General features: G+C 46.2%; 1 protein-coding gene across 2 annotated transcripts in view; it reads right to left on the reverse strand.

Moving 5' to 3' along the window:
- Positions 1–1,864: 1,864 nt before the first annotated feature.
- The window catches only part of LOC119390893 (A-kinase anchor protein 10, mitochondrial), a 43,266-nt gene continuing 20,864 nt past the window's right edge, over positions 1,865–24,266 (reverse strand). Inside the window, exons 7-14 of one of the 2 annotated variants that reach the window (XM_037658598.2) lie at positions 23,249–23,382; positions 21,814–21,958; positions 20,360–20,477; positions 17,600–17,816; positions 15,943–16,019; positions 11,294–11,346; positions 2,954–3,072; positions 1,865–2,277 (exon numbers count right to left, since the gene is read on the reverse strand). In XM_037658598.2, the coding sequence (XP_037514526.1) occupies positions 2,974–3,072; positions 11,294–11,346; positions 15,943–16,019; positions 17,600–17,816; positions 20,360–20,477; positions 21,814–21,958; positions 23,249–23,382 (843 nt within the window). In that variant the 3' untranslated portion in view covers positions 1,865–2,277; positions 2,954–2,973. Of the gene's footprint in view, positions 2,278–2,946; positions 3,073–11,293; positions 11,347–15,942; positions 16,020–17,599; positions 17,817–20,359; positions 20,478–21,813; positions 21,959–23,248; positions 23,383–24,266 lie in introns of both variants that reach the window. The other variant, XM_037658597.2, reaches the window with a different exon arrangement.

Here is a 24,266-nt window from a genome sequence, read left to right on the forward strand (position 1 = left end):
GTTGAAGACTTAACTCCGCGTTTCCGACTGCGCAAGTAATGACTACGGGGTATTATCACAGAACACGTTTATGTTTGCAAGCCATCATCACGCGCAGCAGCGATGGCGCTACTCGCTGGTGGCCTACTACTGCGGCATATCCGTCAGGCAGGCTCGGTACGTACTACCTCGGAGTGCCGTTCAGCTCATACGTCAATTCTAGTTCATACAGGTTTATGTAGCACGCACAGGATTTCGCAAAGCATCGTTATGCACGGTAACAGAGCTGAAATATAATCTTTCACTTCGCAGCAAATAATTAGGTGGCGAGTACTTGGCACTTTCCATGGTTTGGGAAAGTATTTTAGTCTCATATCCATTCCAGCGCAGCTCATGACTTCATCCGGTGAAAGTGGCACGGTCCGTACGTCCGCACGTACTATCTGTTCCTATGCTAACAAACGGGTTGACCCTCGTCCTGGCGCCATCTTGAAAAGCACGGCGCGCCACCTATAGTTCGTGGGCATTGCGAATAGTAGAGCTGTTGAAATTCATGGATGCCTCGATCATTTCGCCGACAAATTGTCTGTCAACAGACCCGGCGACATGTCGGAACCTGAAGCCACCCTTCGCGTTGGTGAGGTATAGGCCGTCGAGGCTGGTAGGCCCGGATAGCGCTACGTAGACCAACATCAGTGGATGGTGTTTGTCGTATTCGTAGACTACCTGGGCGTATGTGGCCTACGTAGCCTAGTCTACAAAGCGCCTGTCAATCAATCTGGCATCATCCTCGGTCAGCATGAGGCCATCGCCCAGCCTTGTAAGAAATGAAGAGGACACTGCGTCGTTCTGGTGGACGAAGTGCACTTTACGGTGCGGTGATGTGGATATCATATGTAAATTTCGTTAATGTACTCCTCCGGGGTCGAGCAATGCTTCAATATAGCTTGCTTAATCATAGAAATACAAACCTAATGTTTATTAAACTGCTATAAAAGCGGAGCCAACACTGGAACTACAGACGTTAATTTTATATGACGCCTGTATCGTAGGAGTACACATCGTAGGAGTATCATGTAGTGTTTATTGCTTTCTTGTAAAATTAGATAGCCAGCACCGCAACCAATATTTACGTTGCACCGATACCACACCTGCGTAGGCTGTTTTTCCAAACCAGTTTACAGACCTGGCGTGGCTCAGTGGTAGAATACTTGATCTCCACGCAGAATGCTTGGGTTCGATTCCTGCTGGGATCCTAATTTTCATTCTTTCCATTCGTTGAGTCAATGCTGCCGTTGTTGGTTTTCTTTAACACTCTAGCATTTAAGTTACCAATGTCTGTTCTCGCCGTTCCTGGGTATATAAACTGTCAATCATCTGTGGCACATACCCGTACACCGCGGCCCGTGGTAAACGGGTATGTGCCACACGTGTTAGTGGAAAGGGTTTGACGACGTATGCGACATGATTTAACGTTATTCATGTCATGACCCGGCAATCATATTCGTCGAATCATCTTACCCTCCCCTGCAAATTTTGGTCTACACCAAGTTAAGGAGGTGATCATGAGAGCACCCAGACGTAGGCGGCTAGACAGATAGATAGATAGATAGATAGATACGTAGATAGAAACGCTCAAAGTGCCAGAGGTTCGCTAATAAATGCTTCGCATTAAAAAAAACAGTGCACATAAACGAAGCACGATGGCAAACACGACAACACAGCACACAACATTAAACATCCTCCTTGTTATGTGTATGCTGTAATGTTGCACCAGCAATCCCAAAGTGGTATTCTTTCTATTTCCATGGTCATGTCAAATTCAGTGTAGTGTGCCTACTGTGCATACAAGAAAAAACACACCACGCACGAGTGCTAACAGTAAAAAAAAAGGGGAGAGAGGCGGGAGTTTATTGTTTCATCTTTCTAGAAGAAGCACGCAAGCCAGCCCGCTGTCGAGATAAGCTGGCAGGGAGAAACAACGTTGATCTGCCGCCCTTTTTGTGGCCGAGCACCAGCTTGTTATCACAACGACAGGCAGCGCAGGCTAGTGGCGCTAGGCACGTGTGTCCCTTATTGTGTTGGTTGCCGGCCCGTCCCTCGCTTCAGCCCTGTGAGTCCTCTTTCCAGTGCAGGGGCCGAACTCTTCCTCAGGGCCGAGATTGCACGCGCCGGGGCTTTTTTCCCACCCGAGGACTACTCCGCTGACTGCCGAGGTCCGCCCCGGTCTTGGCACTCTTTGCTCAACATCGACGCTGTGTGGAAGCACCGAGGTAGAGGGAGAAAAACAACAAAGCCCTGCAAGAGATCCAAGGCCTTGTCTCAGGGGCATCATTGATGGGAACCACAAACAGCAGCTTGGCAACAAGAAAATGGTGCTTAAAGCAGCATTTTCGAACAGTCACGTGGCAGACAAGAAAGGATACCACCACTACGCCGAGGTAGTGTCTTCTTCCTTTTTTTTTGTCTGCCTCGTGACTGTGAGCTACTTTTTTGACAATGACAGTTATTCGATGCAGAGAACCAAACAAGGCAGCAGAAGTTTTTAGGGGAACATGGAAGCTGGAAGAGATGAAAAATTCTTTAACACGGGGTGTCACTGGAACAAACGCGTCAACAAGCGGTCTTGTCTTCATCGAGGCTGCAACTGAAGAAGACAAGGCCACTTGTCGAAATGTTGGCTCCAGCGACACCCCGTGTTCAAGAATTTTTTATAACAATGTAGAGAAAGCATGATACGTGTGGACACTCCCCATCAGATTCTTCCATACTTCTCACTTTGCGTATAAGAATGGGTGCGAGGCAGTTGTAAAAACGATAGTGCCGTTTCTGTTCGTTCTTCAATTGCATGATGGCAGCATGTAAGATGGGCGACTAGGTTATCTGTCATGCACTCATGTGTTTCCTGGAACTCTTAGTACAGATGACAGTATGCGCAAAAGAAATAGCAGGGGAGAGATGCCTTACTACTTGCATAATGTGACAAAGTGTGACCTATCCGACGTCCTGTGAGGTGGCATCGGGACACAGCGTGACGCTGCAGATGTCCTTGACTATCATCTCGGCAACCTGCCATGCCATGTCCTCTTCAGTCTGCACAAGAACACACAGCGCAATATTATAACTATGTCCAAAGCAACTGTTCTGCTTCTAAGCGCATAACGTTATCAAAGGCCATGCAGCCTGCCCGAAAGGTTGATGGTTTCACAAGTAAACAACAATCGTTGGCATCCAGCAAAAAAGCAAAGGAAAAGAAAAAACCCAGAACCAAGAAAAATATATTTATGAAAACCCCAGTTTACCATGAGGAACATCATAGTGAATAGCTATAGTAGCTTAAGTTTTAGCACTTAAGTTTCGTCGACAATCACATGCAAATAAAATTCACCATATTAGTGTTTTTGCGTACTGCCTTTATTGGAACAAGGCTGCTGCGACTGGGTATTGAAATTACCACACCTAGCTCAATCAAGTTCAGCAACGGAACACCTCAACTTAGCGACTGTTGACGGCAAGGGTTCTCTGTGTTCACTGTAAATTCAGGAATGGTGATTTTGTTTGGTGGAATACCGTCTTGCCAGGTAAAATCACTGTTGCGAATTGGGCACATCCCTGAGGTTCTATGCACAACTTTTAACTACTAGGTGCAACTCGGTAAAATATGAAACATTGACAGGCATCGCAAACAACACGGAAATGATATAGCCAAAGGACACCTGATGACATCTGCAATCATGCACAGTTAAGATATGTGTCACAAGATACACTGAGAGAATGCACATATTATACCAATTAAAGAAAAAAAAACATAAGAATGCTCAATTTTGAATAATTATTTGTATAATTGTGCATTTTATGTGCCAAAACCCCAATACAATTATGAGAGATGCCGTAGTGGCAAACTCCGGAAATTTTGACCATCCGAGTTTCTTTAACGTGCACCTAAACCTCACGCAGGCCTCTAGCATTTTGCCTCCACTGAAATGCGGCCACTGCAGCCAGTATTTGATCCCGCGATCTTCGGGTCAGCTCAATTTTGAAGCATTATTCATTCAACCTGCACTTGCAAAACAAGGGACAGTACACTTTAACAACTTTCTTTCCACTCTGAACCTGTTTATTCATTTCACTGCCACAGCAGTGCTTTCTCAAAGCGAAAACTGCAATGTTGTATTCACTCGCTTGTTATAAATGTGCTCATCAACTATGAAGCAGCAGAGAAAGAAGCTTCAAAGCACTTACTTAAATGGTCTTTAATTATGAAGTTGAAACAGTTCAATATTCCTTACATTAGTCAGTGACTGAATTAATTATAAACATGACGATGGAGTGCAAAATTTTCTGCAGGCATTTTTTCTCAAAAGTTATGGCACATGTGTGAGCAAGCAGTGCCTATGTCCAGGAATGGTTGCAACAGAACCTCCAATTCTCGGCACTTTCTTTTATAAAGGCGATTCAATAATTACTCATTCTAGCTGTAACTAAATATTAAAAGTGAGACAAAATCATACATACCGCATTTACTCGTGTAATGAATGCACTTGCATAATAAATGTGCCCCCAACTTTAGTAGTCAAAATATGAATTTTTTTTTCTCCCGCGTAATAAATGCACTGCCCACTTTCATCCGCTACAGTCCTGTGAACTGACGTGCAGATCCTCCTCGCCCTAGCGTTGTTATTTTCTTTATTATGCCGACCCCCCTCGGTTCGCTTCCCCCCCTTTGCCCGCTGCCGCACACAGTTTTTTTTTGTTTTCCTTACTATCTGTGCGCGGCACGTCTTTCTCTTGTTGTACTTGTCTTTCAAGTATTCGTGTGCCACAGCAGGATTCACGAATGGTGCGAGTGTAGACATCACGGCACACGAGCACACAGCGAGCGAAGATCACTAAACTGCCCTGCCAGCCAAAAGTCTCTTCCTGCAAACCGGAAACTTTAAGGAGGCAGCGGCAACTGGCGGCAACCGGCGGCGTCGGTACAGTGGCGGTACGGTGGCAGGAGCGCGTGGAAAATGCCTAAGGCGAGGGAACAGGCAGTCGAAGGTGAGGGTTGCAGAAGATAGCGCCATTCTTCTATACAGTGAAAGCTCGTTAATTCGGATTTCACGAAACTGGAAAAAACGTCCAAATTAACCAAATGCCGAATTATCGAAAATATCAAGAAAACAATAAACAAGTCTCTACTGCATCAATGCATTTTCATTTTCTTGATGACTACATAAATCCAGTACAGTAGAATCTCGATGATACGATCACGGCTAATACGAATTTCGGGATGATACGAATTTTTCTGTGGTCCCAGCCAAGGCCCATTAATTTACAACGTGCTTGAGTACGGTTGTTACGAACTGATTTTTGACCCGCGTCGTTTGATACGAATAAACGCCGCCCCACCCAACGCAACGTTGGCCCCACCGACGGCCGCGGAAGATAGCAGCGTGCACTTACGGCGCTGGAATGCGTGCGGCGCCGCCGGTTTGGCACGTTGCCAGCGCCGCCGGCGAGCAGCGTGCGACAGCCTCCAAAATCTGCGCGTATCGGAGGCCGGAGTGTGCCTTTTGCTTTCTCTTGAAGATTACAGATGGCGCTGGCCACGTTTTTTTTTTTTTTTCTTGGTGCGGAGGCAGGCCGGCAGGCGGAGACGGTAGAGGCACGGCCCGCGGGAGCTTCTTTCTTCTATGCGTGCCGTTGGACGGAGTGGTTGTCGTTGCTGTGCTCGAGCCCGCGTTCTTGCTTTGTTGTGATTGTGCCTTTTTTGCCGAGTGGCAGCAAGCTATGTCTCGCAAGCGGAAAGCCCTCTCCTTTAAGGAGAAACTGGACATTCTTCGAAAGGTCGATGAGGATCCCAAAAGAAAACGGACGGAGTTGGCTAAGGAGCTAGGCCTCGCAACGTCGACATTAAGCACAATTGTTGGACAGCGGGACTCAATAATGAAGAATGTGATTTCATTCAACGTCAACGCGAGGCAAGCGAAGACAGCCCAACACGTGAAGCTTGAAGAAGCTCTTCTGACCTGGTTTAAGGAGGTTACTGCAGCTGGTGTGAACATCGATGGCAAAGTGTTGCGTGAGAAAGCCGACGAGATCGCACTTGCTCTGCGCATCGACGGATTTCAGGCCTCAGGTGGGTGGCTGCACCGTTTCAAGACGAGACACGGTCTCGTTTACAAAAGCGTCTGTGGGGAAGCGAAGAAGGCTGACGAGACCGTTGTTAGCGACTGGCTCTCGAAGCTGCAGTCACTCATCTCTGGGTATGAGCCTCGTGATGTTTTTAACGCAGACGAGGCTGGCCTGTTTTTTAACCTTCAGCCTGAGAAGAGCCTTTGCTTAAAAGGCGAAGCGTGCCAAGGAGGCAAGAAAAGCAAAGAGCGAATAACGGTGCTTTTGTGCTGTAACGCCGACGGGTCGGAGAAACTTAAGCTGACGGTAATTGGCAAATCCCAAAAGCCTCGGTGTTTCAAGCGCGAGAGCCATTTGCCGTGCGTCTATCGCGCAAACAAAAAGGCGTGGATGACGGCGGCCCTGTTCGAAGAATTTCTGTCGCTCCTTGACAGAAGGATGGCCTGCAAGAATCGGAAGATTGTTTTGATTCTTGACCAGTGCGCCGCCCACCCGAGGCAAGTAACGCTTCAAAACGTCAAACTGATCTTTTTGCCCGCGAACACGACGACGCACCTGCAACCGCTTGACGCTGGAATAATAAAAAACCTCAAGCATCATTTCAAGGGCCTTCTTGTGCGCCGCCTACTTGCCAATATTGACAGAAAACACGAAGGCGACCTGCGGATAAGCCTCCTGGACGCCATCCATTTTATCGCTATGGCTTGGGATCGAGTAACGCCGACTACCATAGCAAACTGCTTTGCGAAATGCGGCTTCTTCAGGAGTTCCGAAGAGGTGCCCTCAGAGCAGGAAGAGCCAATTGAGGGTTGGGAACTGCTTGATGCTGGGTGTACAGCTGAAGACTTCTGCACGGCGGATGACAACCTCGCCACTTGTGGTGCGCGCACGGTGGAGGATATTGTTGAGGAGGCCACATGCGAGGTTGCCGATTCCAGCGATGATGGCGACAACATAGACGAGGGCGATGGTGAAGGACTACCACCGGCGGCTGAAACGCTGCACGCGCTCGACGTCCTGAGGCGTGCTATGGCCGCTGATGAAATCAGCGACGACACGTGCACGCGTTTTTACGGATTTCAAAGAAGTCTGCTGAGTGACTTCGCGAAAAAAAAGAAGCAGAAAGACATTAGAGATTTTTTCTGCAAGAAATAAATGTTTTTTTTATGTGTTCCTAAAAATGAGTTTGCCTCTGACTGTTAATATAGCTAGTTTTACATGTGTTTCGGTGATACGAATTTCGGCTAATACGAATATTTTTCGTGACCCCGCGGGATTCGTATCATCGAGATTCTACTGTACTTATTTTGCATAAGAACATGTGTAAAAGCCGCAATTTTCATTATTTGAGAGTTCGTTCACGATGCGACTGCGGCTCAATTCTTTTGACTACAACGCGATTGTGGTAAGATTGTGGATGGCGACCATGCCTTTCTGAAGGCCCACACCCGTTCTGGTTGTTTGCGAATGCAGTTTTGGCTCCTTTTCGTTGCACATTTGCAGTGCTTTGAACTTGGCGCACTCCGAGGATCGTTCAAATTAACCGGGTTTCGGCCAAGTATGACTGAATTAACAAGAGTTTGATGCCATTAAACAATACAGTGAAACCTCGTTAATACGTACCTGCCGGAAACGCGGCATAACTACGCACTAAACGGTAGTACGCATTAAACACCCAAGTACAAATTTGCATTTCCTAGCGTACGCCATCACCGCCAGCAAATAAATAGAGTGCCACAGCAAATATTGCCTAAAGAACCCACCGCAAAGCCTTTTCCTTCTTTTTGCGAAAGTGGAGAAAAGATATCCTGGCACACTCGCACGACCGCCCGATAGCGCGTAGTGGCGACGCCGAAGAGCTTTCGAAACTATTGCAGGGTCCGGGATACGCGGTCAACGCAGTGACCGACGTAGCGACAGAACGGACAGTGCCTGCTTTCTGCGGTATATGTGCGTGCGTCTAACTGCGATCTGCTACTAAACGAAAACTGACACAGTTCCAGTGAAACGCGGTACGGCCGCGTGGAGCCGATCGCCTCCCGGCTAGTTGCGTGCAGCGCGTCGCCTACCCGGCTCACGCCGTCACTACCGGGCCGCTTGCTGTGCCACACGCGCGCATTTATCGTGGGAATGTTGTTCGTACCCACTTCGCTCCAGATCGTGCACAGATGCGGCGAGTAGCTTGTTCGGTTAACGCAGCGATGACGAGCTTCATGCAAGCGATGCGCACTCCGCGATGCTCTAGCGGTCCTGGCAGCGGACGGAGGCGCGTTGGGTGGTCGCCTAATAAAAGCGTGCAGTATGGTTACAACCGCGCTACGCTTGCTGTATTGTACACGTGCGTTTAGTGTGATAGCGTCAATGCAGCGAGGTTTCTCGGCGCCCGCGACCCGCAACGCTAACTACGCAACAGCGATCTGCTTTCGCTTCTACAAAGCGGTGCGCGCCTGATGACGGCTTAGTAGCGTTTGCTGTCGGGCTAGTTGGTACATGGCTGAAGTTCTTCGTCCCTGCCCGAGCATTTGTGCCATTAATTCAACTTCAGCCTTGAAGACGGCCACGCACAACGAACCGGCAGCGATCTGCGGCTCAGCGCGTTCAGGTTGTCGCCTAATAAAAGCGTGCAGTAGGCTTAAAAAGTAGCGCTGCGCCGCACGCGTGCCCGAGCAGATAGCTGAAGATACTTATTGCGATAAGGTTGTCGGCGATAGGTCGGTGGCCGCCACCTCGCCTTCGTTCTTTCCCGATGCTTACCCGCAAATACGTCGCCGCAATCGCGCGGAAGTCGTAATCGGGGATCGACTGATCTGCGCACTTCTCAAAAAGGCGGAAGACCTTTGGCGGCACATTCTGGCGTCGGGAAGTTGAGCGGCGCAGTAAAATTTTATGGCACAAAAAGTTATCGCGGTACGCAGGGTACGCACTAACCGGTAGGCATAGGGCGAACCACTACGGCTTAAGCGGTCAGCGAATGCATTGGGCTCTATGGGACTCGGTCGGGGATTCGTCGCAACTACGTTTTAACCGTTAGTACGTTTAAAGCGGGTACGTATTAACGAGGTTTGACTGTATATATGCTTGCCGGCACCAGAGAACATGTCCAAATTATCCGATTTTCTGAATTAACGGGGGTCAAATTAACAATATTTTACTGTAGTAACCTCTACCACCGAAACGGCGGAGTTTACGACGCCGGGTGAGACAGCCAATCAAAACGACGCTGAACTGTGGCATGGGTTTTAAGCCCTACTTTTTTTTGTACCAGCCATTCCCACTCCATTATAGCATTGTGAGTTTGTTTTTAGCCTGTCTTGCATTCTGCTGTGGGCAATGGGCCGAAATGTAAGCTAGACGGCCGATTTCAAGCTACGGGCTGTGGAGTACGCAGTTGAGCATGGGAATCGTGCTGCCAATAGGTATTTTGGCGAAGTCTGTGTGCATTACTGGCGGAAACAGCACGACACGCTGCGCACTACGAATCGGGAGCGGTGCAGCAGCCCCTTGATCTTAGTGCGAACAAGCCGTTCAAAGACAGTGTGTGCCACTTGTACACAGACTGGACGATGCATGAAGGGCACACCCTGACGCCGACCAGCACAATTAAGAGACCGTCCGTTGAGCTGGTGTGCTCCAGGATCTTGGATGCATGGTGCTCACTGCCAGCTGATTTGATCTCAAAGTGTTTCAAGAAGACTGGGATCACAAATGCGCTGGACGGCAGCAAGGACGACCAGTTGTGGGAGCAAGATGTCGTGGCCAACGACCTGGACGACAGTCTAGCGATTCTGACGAAGATGAGCGATGTGCGATAGAAAAGCTGTTTCCAAATAGTGTACGCGTATGTTTACTGCAAAAGGTAAGCCATCTTAAGTTCTTTTTTTTTTGAATTACAACATTTATGCTCATCCCAAAAAAGTATTATACAGTAGAACCCCGCTGTTACGTTCCTCACTCGTGCGTTTTCCCGGCTGTTACGTCGTTTTCCGCCGGTCCCGGCATAGCTCCCATAGGATACAATGTATTGGGAACCCCACTGTTACGTCGTAACTGTCGGACCGTTCCCATATGATACGTCGCGAAGTGCGCTCGGAGCCGACCGAGTGACTACCGAAGAGAGTGGCCATGGTGCATTTTCACGCAGCTTGGCCTGGTTTTACCGTAATATTAGCCGCATGAGAGGCGCAAGCAACAGGATCTTTCAATTGATGCAAACAAAAGCATGGCCTTCGAGATTCGCGTTGCAAAGATGGCGTCTATGACGTAATTGCTCGCGAAAGCAAGGCCTTCGAGATCGGCATTTACTATTGACAAAAGCACAGCCTTTGAGATTTGTATTGCACAAACATGGCGTCTATGACGTAACTGCTTGCGAAAGCAAGGCCTTCGAGATTGGCATTCACTTCTGCCATCACGTTGGCGTAGACTCATCATCATCGTTATTTGTCGGAGGACGGGAGGAGCTCGAGTGGTTCGAGCTGGTTGGAGCTCGCATGGTCGTGCGCGCGGTTCGCGGTCGGACTCGCCGCGCTGGTCGTGATTGCGTGTGCTTAGTTCTTTCATGCTTACAGCTGTTGGTGTTAAAAAGATCACATACGTTGATTACATTTCTGTGGATGAGGCCGTCCCCAGCTCCGCGGTTCTATCCATCGACTAGATCGCGGCTGAGCGCGCCAATTTTCGTGCTGCTCGTAAGCATTGAAATAAAATTCTGTACCACTAAATATTTTGTCGTTTTTCCTGTTTTTCGGCTCTTACGTTTCCCGTCTCTAACGTTTATTTCTTACGGTCCCTTCAAAAACGTATCAGCGGGCTTCTACTGTAGTAGAATTTACCCCGCATAATAAATGCACCCTGCAACTTTGCTTCGGATTTTAAAAAGAAAAAGTGTGTTCATTACGCGAGTATATACAGTAGTCATTGCAGGCATCAATTCGTTAACGGTGCGAAACTGAAAAATACGTGCGATAAAGAGAGGCTCATTGATGAACTAAACTGTAAGAAAATATATTCAATCGTTAGTAAGTTTTGTGAGAGTTTTGTGAATGAAAACTTGAACCTTGTCAATGCAGAAGGCATGTCCACTAAATAGATGTACCATGATGTGCCTCCATGAAGCGATTGTGAAACACATCGATATTCTGCACATCATCTTGCATTCTACCGCATCATTTTCAACAGATCATGCTCCACTCACCTTGTCTGCTTCCCAGTTGACTAGCTTTCTGAATGCTTTGGTGAGGTTAGAACCTGGACAAGAAAGGACAACATTCGATAAACTGCTCGCCTTATAGAGTGTTCCACATTTGCAACGTGGACAGAAAAAAAGTGCAACTGAATACTTCAAAGGGCCTCGTTGATACAGTCCCATTTAGCACTACAGTTGAACCCCCCAATAAAATTCGAAGACAACGAAATTATTGCCATCGGATATTTTCAGATTCATTGGATTCACTCCATTTTGTATTTCTCTACGACGAAACGTCACTAAACTGCAATTTCGCATCAACAAAATTTGAGTAGTGCTGAGCCACTTGCACGTTCACGTTACCTCAAAAGATTTACATTGGCTTTACATATACATTGGACTTGCACCGACAGATCATGTGAAAGTGCACCATCACATACGTTTCGTGGGTTAAGCAAAGGTCGTTGGCCGAGCGGGCTGCACGTCGTGTGCGAGCATGTCGATAGTCACTCCCAGATGTGCAAGTAGTGCACAGCCGGAAGTGACTATGTGCAAACAGCACATATACTGTGGACTCTCGTTAAACGGAACCTGAAGGGATCAGGAAAATATGTTCCATTTAACAAGAGTTCCATTTACCGAGAGGTGAACAGGGGTGCAGAATTCAATCATGAAACCAATGATATTAGAGGCAGCTGTTTCATTTAGCCAGCAATTGCACTTAAGAGATTTCCGTTTACTGAGAGTCCACTGTACCTCCGAAGTGAAATGGGACTTGCGTGTCGACTCAGAGACAACATCGGAGCAAACCACATGTATGCTTGCCAGCACATGTTCATGTGCCTACACAGCACAGGGTCGCACAATGTGCTCATGACTAGCTCGGTCTGACACGATGTGATCACCCAAGCCATCTCATAATGACTTGCTCATCTGAACCTTGCAATAACTACCACCTCTACCTTCCATTTGTGTGTTGGCTTTTCAACTTTTCTGGAGCAGGCTGACGAGAGTTCCACTGGCAGTGTTAATGCACTAGTTATCATCCTAAGCCTTTTTAAGTTTTTTTTATTTGCACTTTTCCTGTGTGACCATCGGAGGCAAGGAGGGTGGAAACCTGAACCGATAATTATGTTTCATGGGAATTCATAAACAGGTTAAAAGGAAGCGCAACTGTATTAGGCCATTTTCTGTGTTCCCAGTAGCAAATGTTGGCACTGGAAAATTGTACGAAATGGGAACGTATCAATGAGGTTCTACTGTAGTACATTCTTGCGTTTCCTTTTGTCGCAAAGTGTGGACCAGGTTCTCCTGATCAGGCACATCAGCAACTACTCTAGAAAAATATGCACTGCCGTACATTTAGAACAACAACTCTGAAAGGCTTATCGCAGCTGAACACCGACTCGCAAGATTACGATGTACTAGGGGTGTGCGAATATTTGAAATTTCGAATATTTTTCGAATAGTGTTTGCTATTCAATTTGATTCACACTGGAATTTTACTATTCGAACTTCCCAAAAACAAATACAGTCAACATCAGATTGAAAGTGACCCCTTGGGATTTTTAATATGCTTTACCTCATTACACTCTCGTATTGCGGCAAAGCTGCCTTTCAAGCTCCGTTACGGTCGAACATAGCCAAGACACAGTCAACGTCCGATTGGAAGTGGTCCCTAGATTTTCAATATGCTTCACCTCATCACCCCCCGTACTGTGGCAAAGCTGCCTTTCAAGCTCCGCTACGGTCGCAAATGTATTAATTCAAGAAAACGCTGGTTCCAACATGGAGATGAAAGGTTTGGCAAAGTTCTCAATTAATGCTGTTTTGGACCTGAAATTTGGGCAGGAAGTCCGAAAAATTGGAAGCCGAAGCTTTTTAGCATCCAAAATTTCAGATGTCTTTGTATATCGACGTCTACGAGGCAGATTTGGAACTCCGGACTTGAAGGGAGCACACCCTTGTCCGCCACATCAGTTGGGCTTCCACAGAAGTTGAAAGAGAAGGAGAGGCTGAGGAAATGGCATCTTTGCCTATCACGTGTAAAGTGTTGTTGGCAACACTTTGGTTGCACTAAATCATGTACATAAATAGGATTTGGCCTCTACATTGCCTCATTCTTGATAAGACAACTATGAAACACCACCCGCCAGTGCTTCATCAACCTAGTGAAAAGAAACACTTTCATGTTGCTATCTCATAAGAATATGCTTAGGAATCCTCTCTTGCTTTATTTTCTGCAATTTCGTTTCGAATTATTCAAAAAATATTCTAGAAATATTCACACAATATTCGATTCGCAATCACACTTCAATACTCTAATTCACTTCGCACCCAAAATTTTGCTATTCGCACAGCTGTACCACAATACTACATATGGCAGCAAGTAGTATTGAACAATATGGCTTGATAGTTGTATCCATTAATTAAACAGCACACATTTATGTGCAATCAAGCCAATGCCTATTTACTAGAGCTGTGTGAATAGCAAAATTTTGAGTGCGAAGCAAATTCGAATAATAAAATGTGAGTGCAAGTTGAATTGAATATTTTTTTAATAGTTGTCGAATATTTCTCAAGTATTTTTGGAATACTTCTAAGTGAAATTACAGAAAAAAAGTTGCATGGGATCCCTAAGCATATATTTTTACGAGATAGCAACATGAAAGCATTTCTTTTGGCTAGGTCGGTGAAGCGCTAGAGGGGTGGTGTTCCCTAGTTGTCTCATCAAGAATGAGGCAATGCAGAGGCCGAATTGCATTTATTTACATGATTCAGTGCAACCAATGTGGTGTCGACAACACTTTACACGTGAAAGGAAGAGACGCTACTTCCTCAACCTCTCTTGGCGCTTCAACTTCTGTGGAGGCCCAAATGATGTGGCGGACAAGGGCGCGCTCACTTCGATTCCGGAGTTCCTAATCTGTCCCATAGACGTCAATGTATAAGAACATGTGAAATTTTAGACGCTGAAACTTCTTGGCGCCCGATTTTTTGGACTTTCTGCCCCAATTTCAGGTCCGAAACGGCATTAATTAAACCCCACCTCTGCCGTGCCTATCATCTCTTAGGTTCGAATCAGTGCTTTCGTGAATCAATCTGTTTGCGGCCGTAGCAGAGTCCCAAAGGCAGCTTTGCCGCAATGCCAGAGTGTGATGGGGTGAAGCATATCGAAAATCTGAAGGGGTCACTGTCACGGCGCAGTACGGCGATGTCTTTACGGATAAGCACCGGAAATGCACGGAGGAGTGATGGCGGCAGGCGGCAAACACGCCCAACCCTTATGATAAGCATCTTCAGCTAACTGCTCAGTAGTGCATGCGGCCTAGCGCAGTGGTATGCGTATAACCCAAACGCGCCGCGTCGCCGTTCATGCTGCCTCTTTGTGTGACACCGCTAAGTGTGCCGCACAGACGTGCTGCCTTCACGAACGAAAGCAGCTCGCCAGAGCTGCACCCGTGTGCAATCGGGAACAGAGTGGCCATGTCATAACTAGACCTATTAGAACAAACGCTATCATGGCAAACGCATGCGTACGGTACGGCAAGCGCCTCGGCAGTGACGGCGTCAGCTTGGTTGGCGATGTGCTGCACATGCGGCAGGAACGATCGGCTTCACGCGGCAGCAACTGCTGCAACTCGCATCGTGAAAAGCCGGACGAGTCATCTGCTCTTCCGCCACAGTCTTTGTGTTCTGCGTCATCGTTTCCAAATGCTCCATGCGAGAGAGCCGTAATCTATTCGGCGCTTTGCTGGTATCGGCGGTGCTCATCACGAGACGCAAATTTGCAATTGGCGCTTGGCACATAGTTAAACATGGTTCACGGCAAGTACCGAATGTATTCACAAGAGCCTGGGAACGCATCAAAATGCTGGATAAGTGTACTGGGATGCATTAAAGCTATTTCGAACGTGGCTGTGGAGATTTCATTACTTGAGCGGAATAAAAAAGCATGAATTTTTTCGGATTGCCCAATCTTTCGCACGATTTCATGGTCCCTAGAGAGTTCGAAAAATCGGACGTTGACTGTATTTATCATCCGGAAGTTCGAATACTTCGAATAGTCAAATTCCGGTGCGAATCGAATCGAATAGCAAGCACTATTTGAAAAATATTCGAAAGTTCGAATATTCGCACACTTCTACTATTTACATATGGTTGCTAAATAGTATGGCATTTGAGGTCCTCCATGTGATGATGACAGTCTACTACTAATAGCAATCATTCTATAATAGCAAGTCTACAACCTGCCTGGCATGACATGCTTGTAGCCCCAAGATGTGTGATTGCCAAACATATGCACTAATTTTGCTTGGGAAGTGTTTCATAACCTAAGCTATCAGCAGCACTTGCATCAATGGCTTTTCATTCAGTGTCACAATGCCCACATTCACGTGCTGCCACGCATGCCCACATTCACAGCTAAGGCCAGTACAGTAAAACCTCGTTGATACGTTCCTCTTTCATACAATTTCCTGGTGCCAATGTTTGCAAGCAAGGAAGTCTGCCCACATTATCAATGGGATCACCCAGCCGTGAGCGGTGGATGATGAGGCTAGCATAGAATCAAGCAGAGTGCATCACTACGAAATACCAGCTCAGCATTGCGGCTGCCTGCTCTTCACTTCTGTCTAGATCATTCAAGTTGAACAGACCTGTCTTTTTGTCCGGCTCTGGCTCGAACTCGGTCGTCAGCTTGCCCAAGTGGTCGACATGCGCCATCTGGAGCTTCCTGTAAACAGCCACGGAAAAGAGGTTATCAAGCAAGACGGCTTCACTCTTTTAAGCAGCAGTTAAGTTGGTTGACTGGTGGTGTTTAATGTTCAGAAGCATCACAGGCTCTGTGAAAGACACCTCAGTGAAGGTCACTGAAATAAATTTTGATCATTGAGGGTATCAGAAACCAAAGTAGATTATTACCCAGAACATTATTGTGGCTATAGGGCAATCAAACCTATGACCTTGCACTCAGATGCAGAATTCCACAGTTGTGGGGTTACGGCAGCATGCAGTATTTAAATTACTTTGTAATACTGTGACAGAAGTAGTGCTTAATAGCAATTCACAGTTGAGAGCAAAAGTTTGAAGACTACGACACCAGCAAAGATACATTTATTTTAACACATCTCTACAGCACTGAATGGCTTCAATATATTCCACTGGTTGAACCATGTGCACTTACACTAAATGACTCAATTTCAACCAACATACTCAAGATGCAAAGAAAAAGGTTATTTCTGGCCCCAACAGGTCCGCAAACTATCGTTGACGGGTGCATATTTAGGCTCATACAGAAAAACGCCTGTTACACATGGCGGCTACCGATGAAGCTTTAGGCTGAGCCCAACTCTGATTTCCCTGTTCAATTATACCTCAAGCAGAGAAATGCTTTTATGAAACAACTGATGGACTGATATGAGAGAAAGTGAAATTCTAGGAACTATAGGAAGCTGAACTTTAAATTCAGTATCCCAAACTTTTTGAAAGGGATGACTGACAATTACCTGTTTGTAGCATGAAGCCACAAGGAAATCCATGCCGATTTCTTAGAAAGGAAAGCTTCTTAGTTGAAGAAAAATTTGTCTTGGTACGGGAATCGAACCTAGGGCCAACGCCTTTCTGGAGCAGTCACTTTACCAAATTGAGCTGGCAAGGAAGCTAGCAATTGGCAGCGCAAGGACGAATTAGTCAACAACTCTAAGCACATTATGGAATGAGGTGTGGTAGAAACAAGGATGCCAGAGTAGAGTGCACACAGATACCAAATTTCATCAAAATAAATGGAACCATACGTGCACCACAACACCACAAGCCAATCGGTTCAGATGTACAAGGTGAAGAACTCATGTAGGAGCAGCAGTTACAAGTATGGCCATTATTTCATTTATTTATTTATTTATTCATTTATTACATACTGCAAGCCCTCGATTGGCAATGACAAGGTATGTAAAATAAGGGCAAATAAAGAGCAAAACACCGAGAATATATGAAATTGTGGCAAAGTAGGAAAAACAAGGAATACACAATATTTCGAACAGCTTACTAGATGTTGATGCCTGGTGCACAATTTAGCCTGTTGCATTCTTTTATTGTTTTTATTGTAACCAACGCAAGTACAAAAACTTGTGTTATCAATTCAAATACTAAGCATTGTTTGCTAATGCTACAACGCCTAGTATGACTATGGAGTACTACTGTTCTAAATGCTTTGCCCAACAGGTTCTCGTTCGAAATATAGGTATACGCCACGACCATTGGGCTGGCAGTGTTGCCGGGCAAGTGACCGTGGAGATAAAGTGTGAATGCCCTCACCCAGCCAGGCTGCGCTTCCAGAGGGCATCTGGGTTGAACTGGCCCGAGTCGATCTTCATGTCGCTGCCCTCGATGTGACGCAATATGCGGCGCGTGCTCGGGGTGCCCGGCAGCCACTTGCCACTGCCATCCACAGCCAGCAACGTGTTGGTGGTCGTCGGGGCCGCTGATGGTTGCGAGGCCAGTGAGGAAAGATCGCTGCTGCTGCTGTCGCTGCCTGCGTTTTGGATTACCCATGCACAGCAATCATCTTACTGGGTTAAGCATGATGGCCCGTCTTAAAGCAAGAAAGTGCAATGAAAAGCCAAACCACTAGGGGTGTCCTAATATTTGAAAATTTTGAATAACGAATCGAATAGTGTTCTATTCGTGTTGGTACTCGAACAGAATAGTGCATATCCCATATATCGAATATTTTTTTTAATACTTTTTGAATAATCAGCACCGAAAGTAAAACTCCAAAGGAACAAAACGATGGAAGAGTGAAGGATCATTTTTCTATTTTTAATTAGTGGACTGCCAAGATGCATGCAGTTCAAGCTTTTACGGAACTTTCAAATCTTTACTCATCACCGGATGAAGTAGCTTTTTGCTTTAAACTCCAGTGTCACTGAAGCGAGTGTGTCCTCAATCGACTATCATTACCGTGAGATTCATTCATGTTGATTCATGGAACATTATTTAACCTTTAGGTCTTAAGTGTTGCTTAGAAGCTGGTGACGAAGTACCACCTCGAACACTGAAGTAGCTGATGTATTCATCCTACAGCTAAAGAACACCTCAAAGGTTGTAGTCGCTACTGTATACAAGCTTACCTCAATTTACATAATTGTGGCATCTTTTGTCAGTTAAATGTAACAGCGATGTTTCTGTATTAACGTTTCTGAATATTTGTATAAAATAAAAAGTTGTAGAATTCTAGGCCTTCCTTGAAAATGGTTGCCTTACTATTCGAAAGCTATTTGAACAGTATCTGATTCATATTCAATTCAGCATGATCCCTTTCCAGGGGCGTAGCCAAGGGGGGGTTGGGGGGGGTTCAAACCCCCCCCCCCCCCCGAAATTTTTCAGTTTTGCTTGCGTATATAGGCATGCACACATACAAACGCACGCACGAATGGTTGAACCCCCCCCCCCCCCGAAAAAAATTTCTGGCTACGCCCCTGTCCCTTTCAGACTCGTATTCGATTTAGTTCTAAGTTTCACTATTCACACACCCCTACGAACCACTAATGACAGCAGTGTGCTGACAGCTGTTAGGAGAACAGACTGCTAAGTATGCTGCGAGAAAGATGCGGGCAATGAGTGCCACTGCAGGAAATCCTGTGGCAAACATATGTGTTTGCTTTCGTGAATAATCTTCGGATGCCACTGCAAACTTCTTGTTCACGTTTCTCTGCCCTTGTGCTCTTTGTTGTCTATGTTACTGTATGCCAGGCTCTAATAGCTGCACCCAACTAGTCTGAGCTCTTCATAGGCTACAGTGACTTGTTCTATATATACGTCGCTTCAGACATACAACCATTATCGTGCTACACCTAATTCTGGCCAAGCACATCAGCGTACTCTATTAGCTCACAAACACAAAGCACAGTAGTATTGGTCATGACACCTGCATAGTATTTAGGGTACGAGCTCTGCCGAGTTTTGTATCAAATGTCGCACTGCTAAGGCAGGTCGTTTTAAAAGAAGCACAACCACTCAAGAGCTAAATCAACTCTGCTCAAAGTTATACTCATGGACACCTTTGTGCGCAAATGATAGGAACGATACAAGGGCAGAGAATCTGCACATGCATTACTGCGTTAAGTTATCTGGAAGCTGTGACAATGCTTCTGGGCAAGTATTAGAGTGTCGCTTCCTGACAACTATTATTGTCTGTCTGTGTGAAATTTGTTCCCTGCAAAATGGAAATGGTGACGCGCCCCTTTCACTATAAAAGCTCATATCTAAGGAAAGTTACTTTGCTGAGGACAGCTACATCGCGTCTATACTGCGTGCCCGAAACCTGCGTCCGTGAGTGGTGCAAACAAAGGAAGGAGGTTCTCAGCTGCACGTCCACAAGGAAAAGCTTTTACGGGCCGAAAATGGAAAAATATCCGGGCATCGATGTCAAGCTTGCAGACGTTCTCAGGCAGCTTCGTGTAGACCAAGCTTGTCAAGGTAACGACCCTTGAAACGGCACGAGTTTGTGGGCGTATCCAGGAGTGGCCTCAAAGCCAGCAAAGCTGGATCACTGAAGGAAAGGAACTGCCAGCATAATAAACTTCACTTTCTACGAGGGTGCACTGTACTTGCCTTTTTTTCTTCTGATCCTCAAGATATCAGCATGCCATAGTTTTAGAATATCTTGTAACAATACGTGTGGATGCAATTGGGTTTACGCACATCATTTAGAAGCGCCGTTATCTTGTTTTAAGCTAATGAAACCGTTACATTTTCCGGAAGTTCGGATAGTAAAATTCGGGTGTGAATCGAATCAAACAGCAAACACTATTAGAAAAATATTTGAAAGTTCAAATATTTGCACACCCCTACTAAAAACAACTGATATAATGTGGCTGCAAGCATGCGGCTTCAAGCTGGAGCTGAATAACTCAATCATTGCTTTTGGTCTGGTCTTACTTTTAAAAAGGTAATGCTTACAAGGAGGTGCACAGTGCAATAAATATGCCTCTCTCTCTGTCGAAAAATGAAGGAAATAAGAGGCAAATGAGTGCATCCACCAGAGCGACAGATGGCTTCATTTACAATGCTCACCAGAGCGCTTCTTCCGCCGCAGGGAGTCTGTGTCACTCTGTGCCGTCTGGATGGTGACAATGCACTCGGATATGAACTTCACGTACAGCTGGCTTGACAGGAAGGACTTCAGGTGGTTCTGGGGAGAAGAAAAGTGCGAGTTGAGTGTGATACATCGGTACACCAGGCCAAAAAAATTTACGGGACGTGGGCTCCACTGCAAATGTGAATTTATGCTCTGTTCGTGCATCACGCTTCTAAAACCCAACTACTACAGGCTGGGACATGTGATTGAGGCTATGTTACCAGACAAAGCGAGAGTATAGAAGAGTCTGGCCCTGGGCCTGTTGGTACATAGTTTCAAAGAATGATGAACCCCGCCTTGAAGGATGCGTGCACAGGAAGAGGAAATTTCTGGGCCTAGCAACAGTTCAATGAAACAGGAGTATAGCTTTCTCTAAAATTTCACGTCCCACCAACTTTTGCTGAAGGATGTACATGCATCCACACATAGTATTTATGTGTGAAGCTGGTTTCTTATTAACGATGACCTGGTGTGTTCAAACAGAAATGTTACAGATGCTACTATTGCTCTGTGGAAGCTGCACCTTGATTCACTTGAAGATTCTGGAATTTCATTGCACTGGCCATCACGAGCGCTTCCGCTCAGACAGTCATAAGCAACTCTAAACGAGCAATAACAAATTTCACTAAAGGAAGCGTAGCTGTCCCTGCAGCAAGGATCCTAGAAAAAGACTGGGGTGACGCAACCATTGAGCTTGTGTGGGTCCCTGCCCACTCGGGGAACCCGGGGTATGAGGAGGCGCATCGTGTGTCCCGAGGTCTAACAAACCGGGAGATGCGCCCCTCGGGCCCTGTTTTCCCATGTGAGGCACCGATTTCTTATAATGATGTCACAAATTACTACAAGAACCAAAGGAGGCATTACCCTCTGCCAGACAACCTCACGAGAGCGCAGGCCACAATCCTACACCGCACAGAAACACACTCTTTCACCAGTCCTCATAGACTGGCAGTTATCATGAACGGAAAATTCCAACCAAACTGTCAAAATTGTAGTCCAAATGCACTAGCTACCCAAGATCACATTTTGTGGGGATGGGGTGGTTTTCCCCCTCCAAAATCTCTCCGACCAGCTCCCTCAAAATTAACACGGGATGAACTCGTCAGAACTCCTGACCGGGAGAAACAGTTGGCCATCGTTTCCTGGGCCGAAAGAGTCGCTTCCCGCATGGAGCCACCCCGAGGTGCCAGACAAGCGACTCTTTGTCAAATAAAAGTTGATGCCACCACCTGGAATGTCACCGACGATGCTTATCGCATTTCTGCACACGGCAAAAAGCCCTGAACATTCTACAGCCTACACGAGCACCGGAGATTAGGTTAGAATGTGCAATGTCGTCAATGCAGCCCCAACACAACTACGGTGTATCATCGCCATCATCCAAGCATACCTTCTCGAGGTATTGCAGGAGCACCATGACGGGCTTGTCGAAGCACGAGGGCAGGGGGCCCTCCTCTCGGCAGATGTTCTGCTCCACTTCCAGCCGCACCGCATCACTGAAGCCCAGGGGGCTGGTCGCCTGCAGCGAGAAGTACCTGCACCGGGAAAGGGTTCCACCCATCAACAACACGCTGCAGCCCTGATCTTGGACAGAACAGACCTCTCTCACTTGATCATCTTGCTTCACTGAAACAGGTGCTGACTGCACTAAGTTTTGCCTCTAGGTGGTATTGCACCCCTAGTTTCCTACAATACTTACTAGAAGGAACTCTGGCGCTAGTGTCTATGGGAGCTGCAATGCATGGCGCTTCAGCCAGCATGGGAATGACGGGTGGTACACGGATTTGTCTAAACTTCGTTCTTTCGGCTGCGTTTGGCACCGCGTTGCCTACATCCGCTTTGTCGCAAGACGAAGTTCAGCAAAAGTCGGCAGTTCCACTTCACCACTTTAACTTTTTTGGGCTCACGAATTCAAATCTGGTCACGAAGTTCACAACGGTCTATTCTGTTACTGAAACAAATGCCAAAACACAGCAATAAACAAAGCGACAAGTGTGTTCGAAGCCGTAAGCACGAAGATTAGGCAAATCCGTGTACTACCCATCATTCCCATGGTGGCTGAACGATCGCAGCGTCGAAGTCCCCTCTAGTTAAATTTAGGAAACTCTATGACTGCACCGACAGAAAGTGTCGTGAATGTATTACACTTGCACCACAGCAAAATCCTGGTATATCACAGTGTGCACTGCACCAAGTACACTATCAAGTGAGATGTTCTAATCTCTCTAAGATGTACCGCATTGATAATTTTCCTATTGAATTTGACTTCAGATTAATGTGGTTCCACTGTGCTCTACTCCTTATGCACTGTGCACAAACTTTTTCACCAACCATTTTCATGCAAGATGCTTTGCTCCAGAAACCAAAGTGTGATGCATCCAAGCCACCTACAAAATGTTTTTTAATATTAGGCACCTCCAAAAAGCGCAAAAAATATATCCCAATTAGGCATTTCAGAATAAAGTTCAAATTAACAAGAATCCCAAATAATCCAAATTTGAATTGGCAGCAAATTGGCTTATGTGTGTTGTCATGCAGTCTGATCTCAGTAAGCTGTCCATAAGCTGGCAATCAAAACTCAATTCTACAGTTTTGCTTGCCAAGATCACAATGTGATTATGAGGCACACTGTAATGGGAAACTCTGGATTAACCTGCATTACCTGGAGTCATTTAACGTGCACTTAATTCCTGGTTCACAAGCATCTTTGCATTTAACAGCTGCGCCAACCACGTTCGAAGCCGCAACCTCTTACTCAGCAGTGCAATGTCAAAAGGTGCTGAGCAAGCGTGGCAAAGCACAACAAGCAGGCCGCCAGTGCTCACTTGTCGTAGATGACCATGGCATCGTCCTGGGCCTGTGTCGGGTTGTAGCTTCCCTCGGCCAACAGGTGGTTACGAAAGTTGTCCGCCATGAGCAGAAAGTCCACCAGGTGCCGGCTCTGCTCCTGCTCCATAAACTGAACATCCAAGTGCAACGATTAACAGGCCACAGAGACCAGCACTGTGTGACAGTCAGCTTGGCAGCATTTCCCTGTCAGGCATGGGTCCTACTGCTACTGTTACATTGCTACTATTTTTGTGCATACTAAATAGGATGTCTGGTCTGCAGCGACGGCTAAGGTATTCACGCATGTCTCAAATGCTGCTTGACAAGGCCATGCCTCCAAACCTACTCGTATCTCCATTTAGTTGAATGCCTTTTCGTAGTCTATGAAAGCCATACAAAGCAGCTTGTTGAACTTGGCATATTTCTCAACTACCCGATTCATCACATGGCTGTGATTCATTGTAGAGGACCCCTTCCTGAAGCCAGCTTGCTCTCTAGGTTGATCAAAGCCACATGCTTCTCTTGTCCTATCCAAAATTCAAGCCAGCTTGCTGGCAAGTTGTAATGTGTGAAAAATGTTAGCCCAACCGCACAGTGCACACTGAATGTCCAATGACACTAAATCTACGAACCACTAAATGCCATTAAATCTACAGTTTCCTTCACAAAAATACTGTTTCTAAAGAACCATTTTGTGTAACTGTTTCCCTCTAATTCTGTTCAGTCCTGGTAGCACACACAGAAACATTTTTTCGCCCTTCTCATGGATTTAAGGAATTAAAAAAAAAGAAAAAAACAAGAAACAGTAATAATATCCTAGGTTCTCATACGATATGGGCCGCTCAAGAAAATAGAAGCCAATGATTACTGAAATACAAAAAAAAGATGTGTAACCATCAAAGAAGAACTCTAACGAAACAGAAAAGGACCCCTTTCCTGCTCTGTTTTGACTCTTTCCTTGATGGTTACAAGTATTTTTATCTACTATTTCAGTAAGCATGCACCAACTAGCCC

This window comes from Rhipicephalus sanguineus, chromosome 4, assembly GCF_013339695.2.
Source record: "Rhipicephalus sanguineus isolate Rsan-2018 chromosome 4, BIME_Rsan_1.4, whole genome shotgun sequence".
Lineage (NCBI taxonomy): Eukaryota > Metazoa > Arthropoda > Arachnida > Ixodida > Ixodidae > Rhipicephalus > Rhipicephalus sanguineus.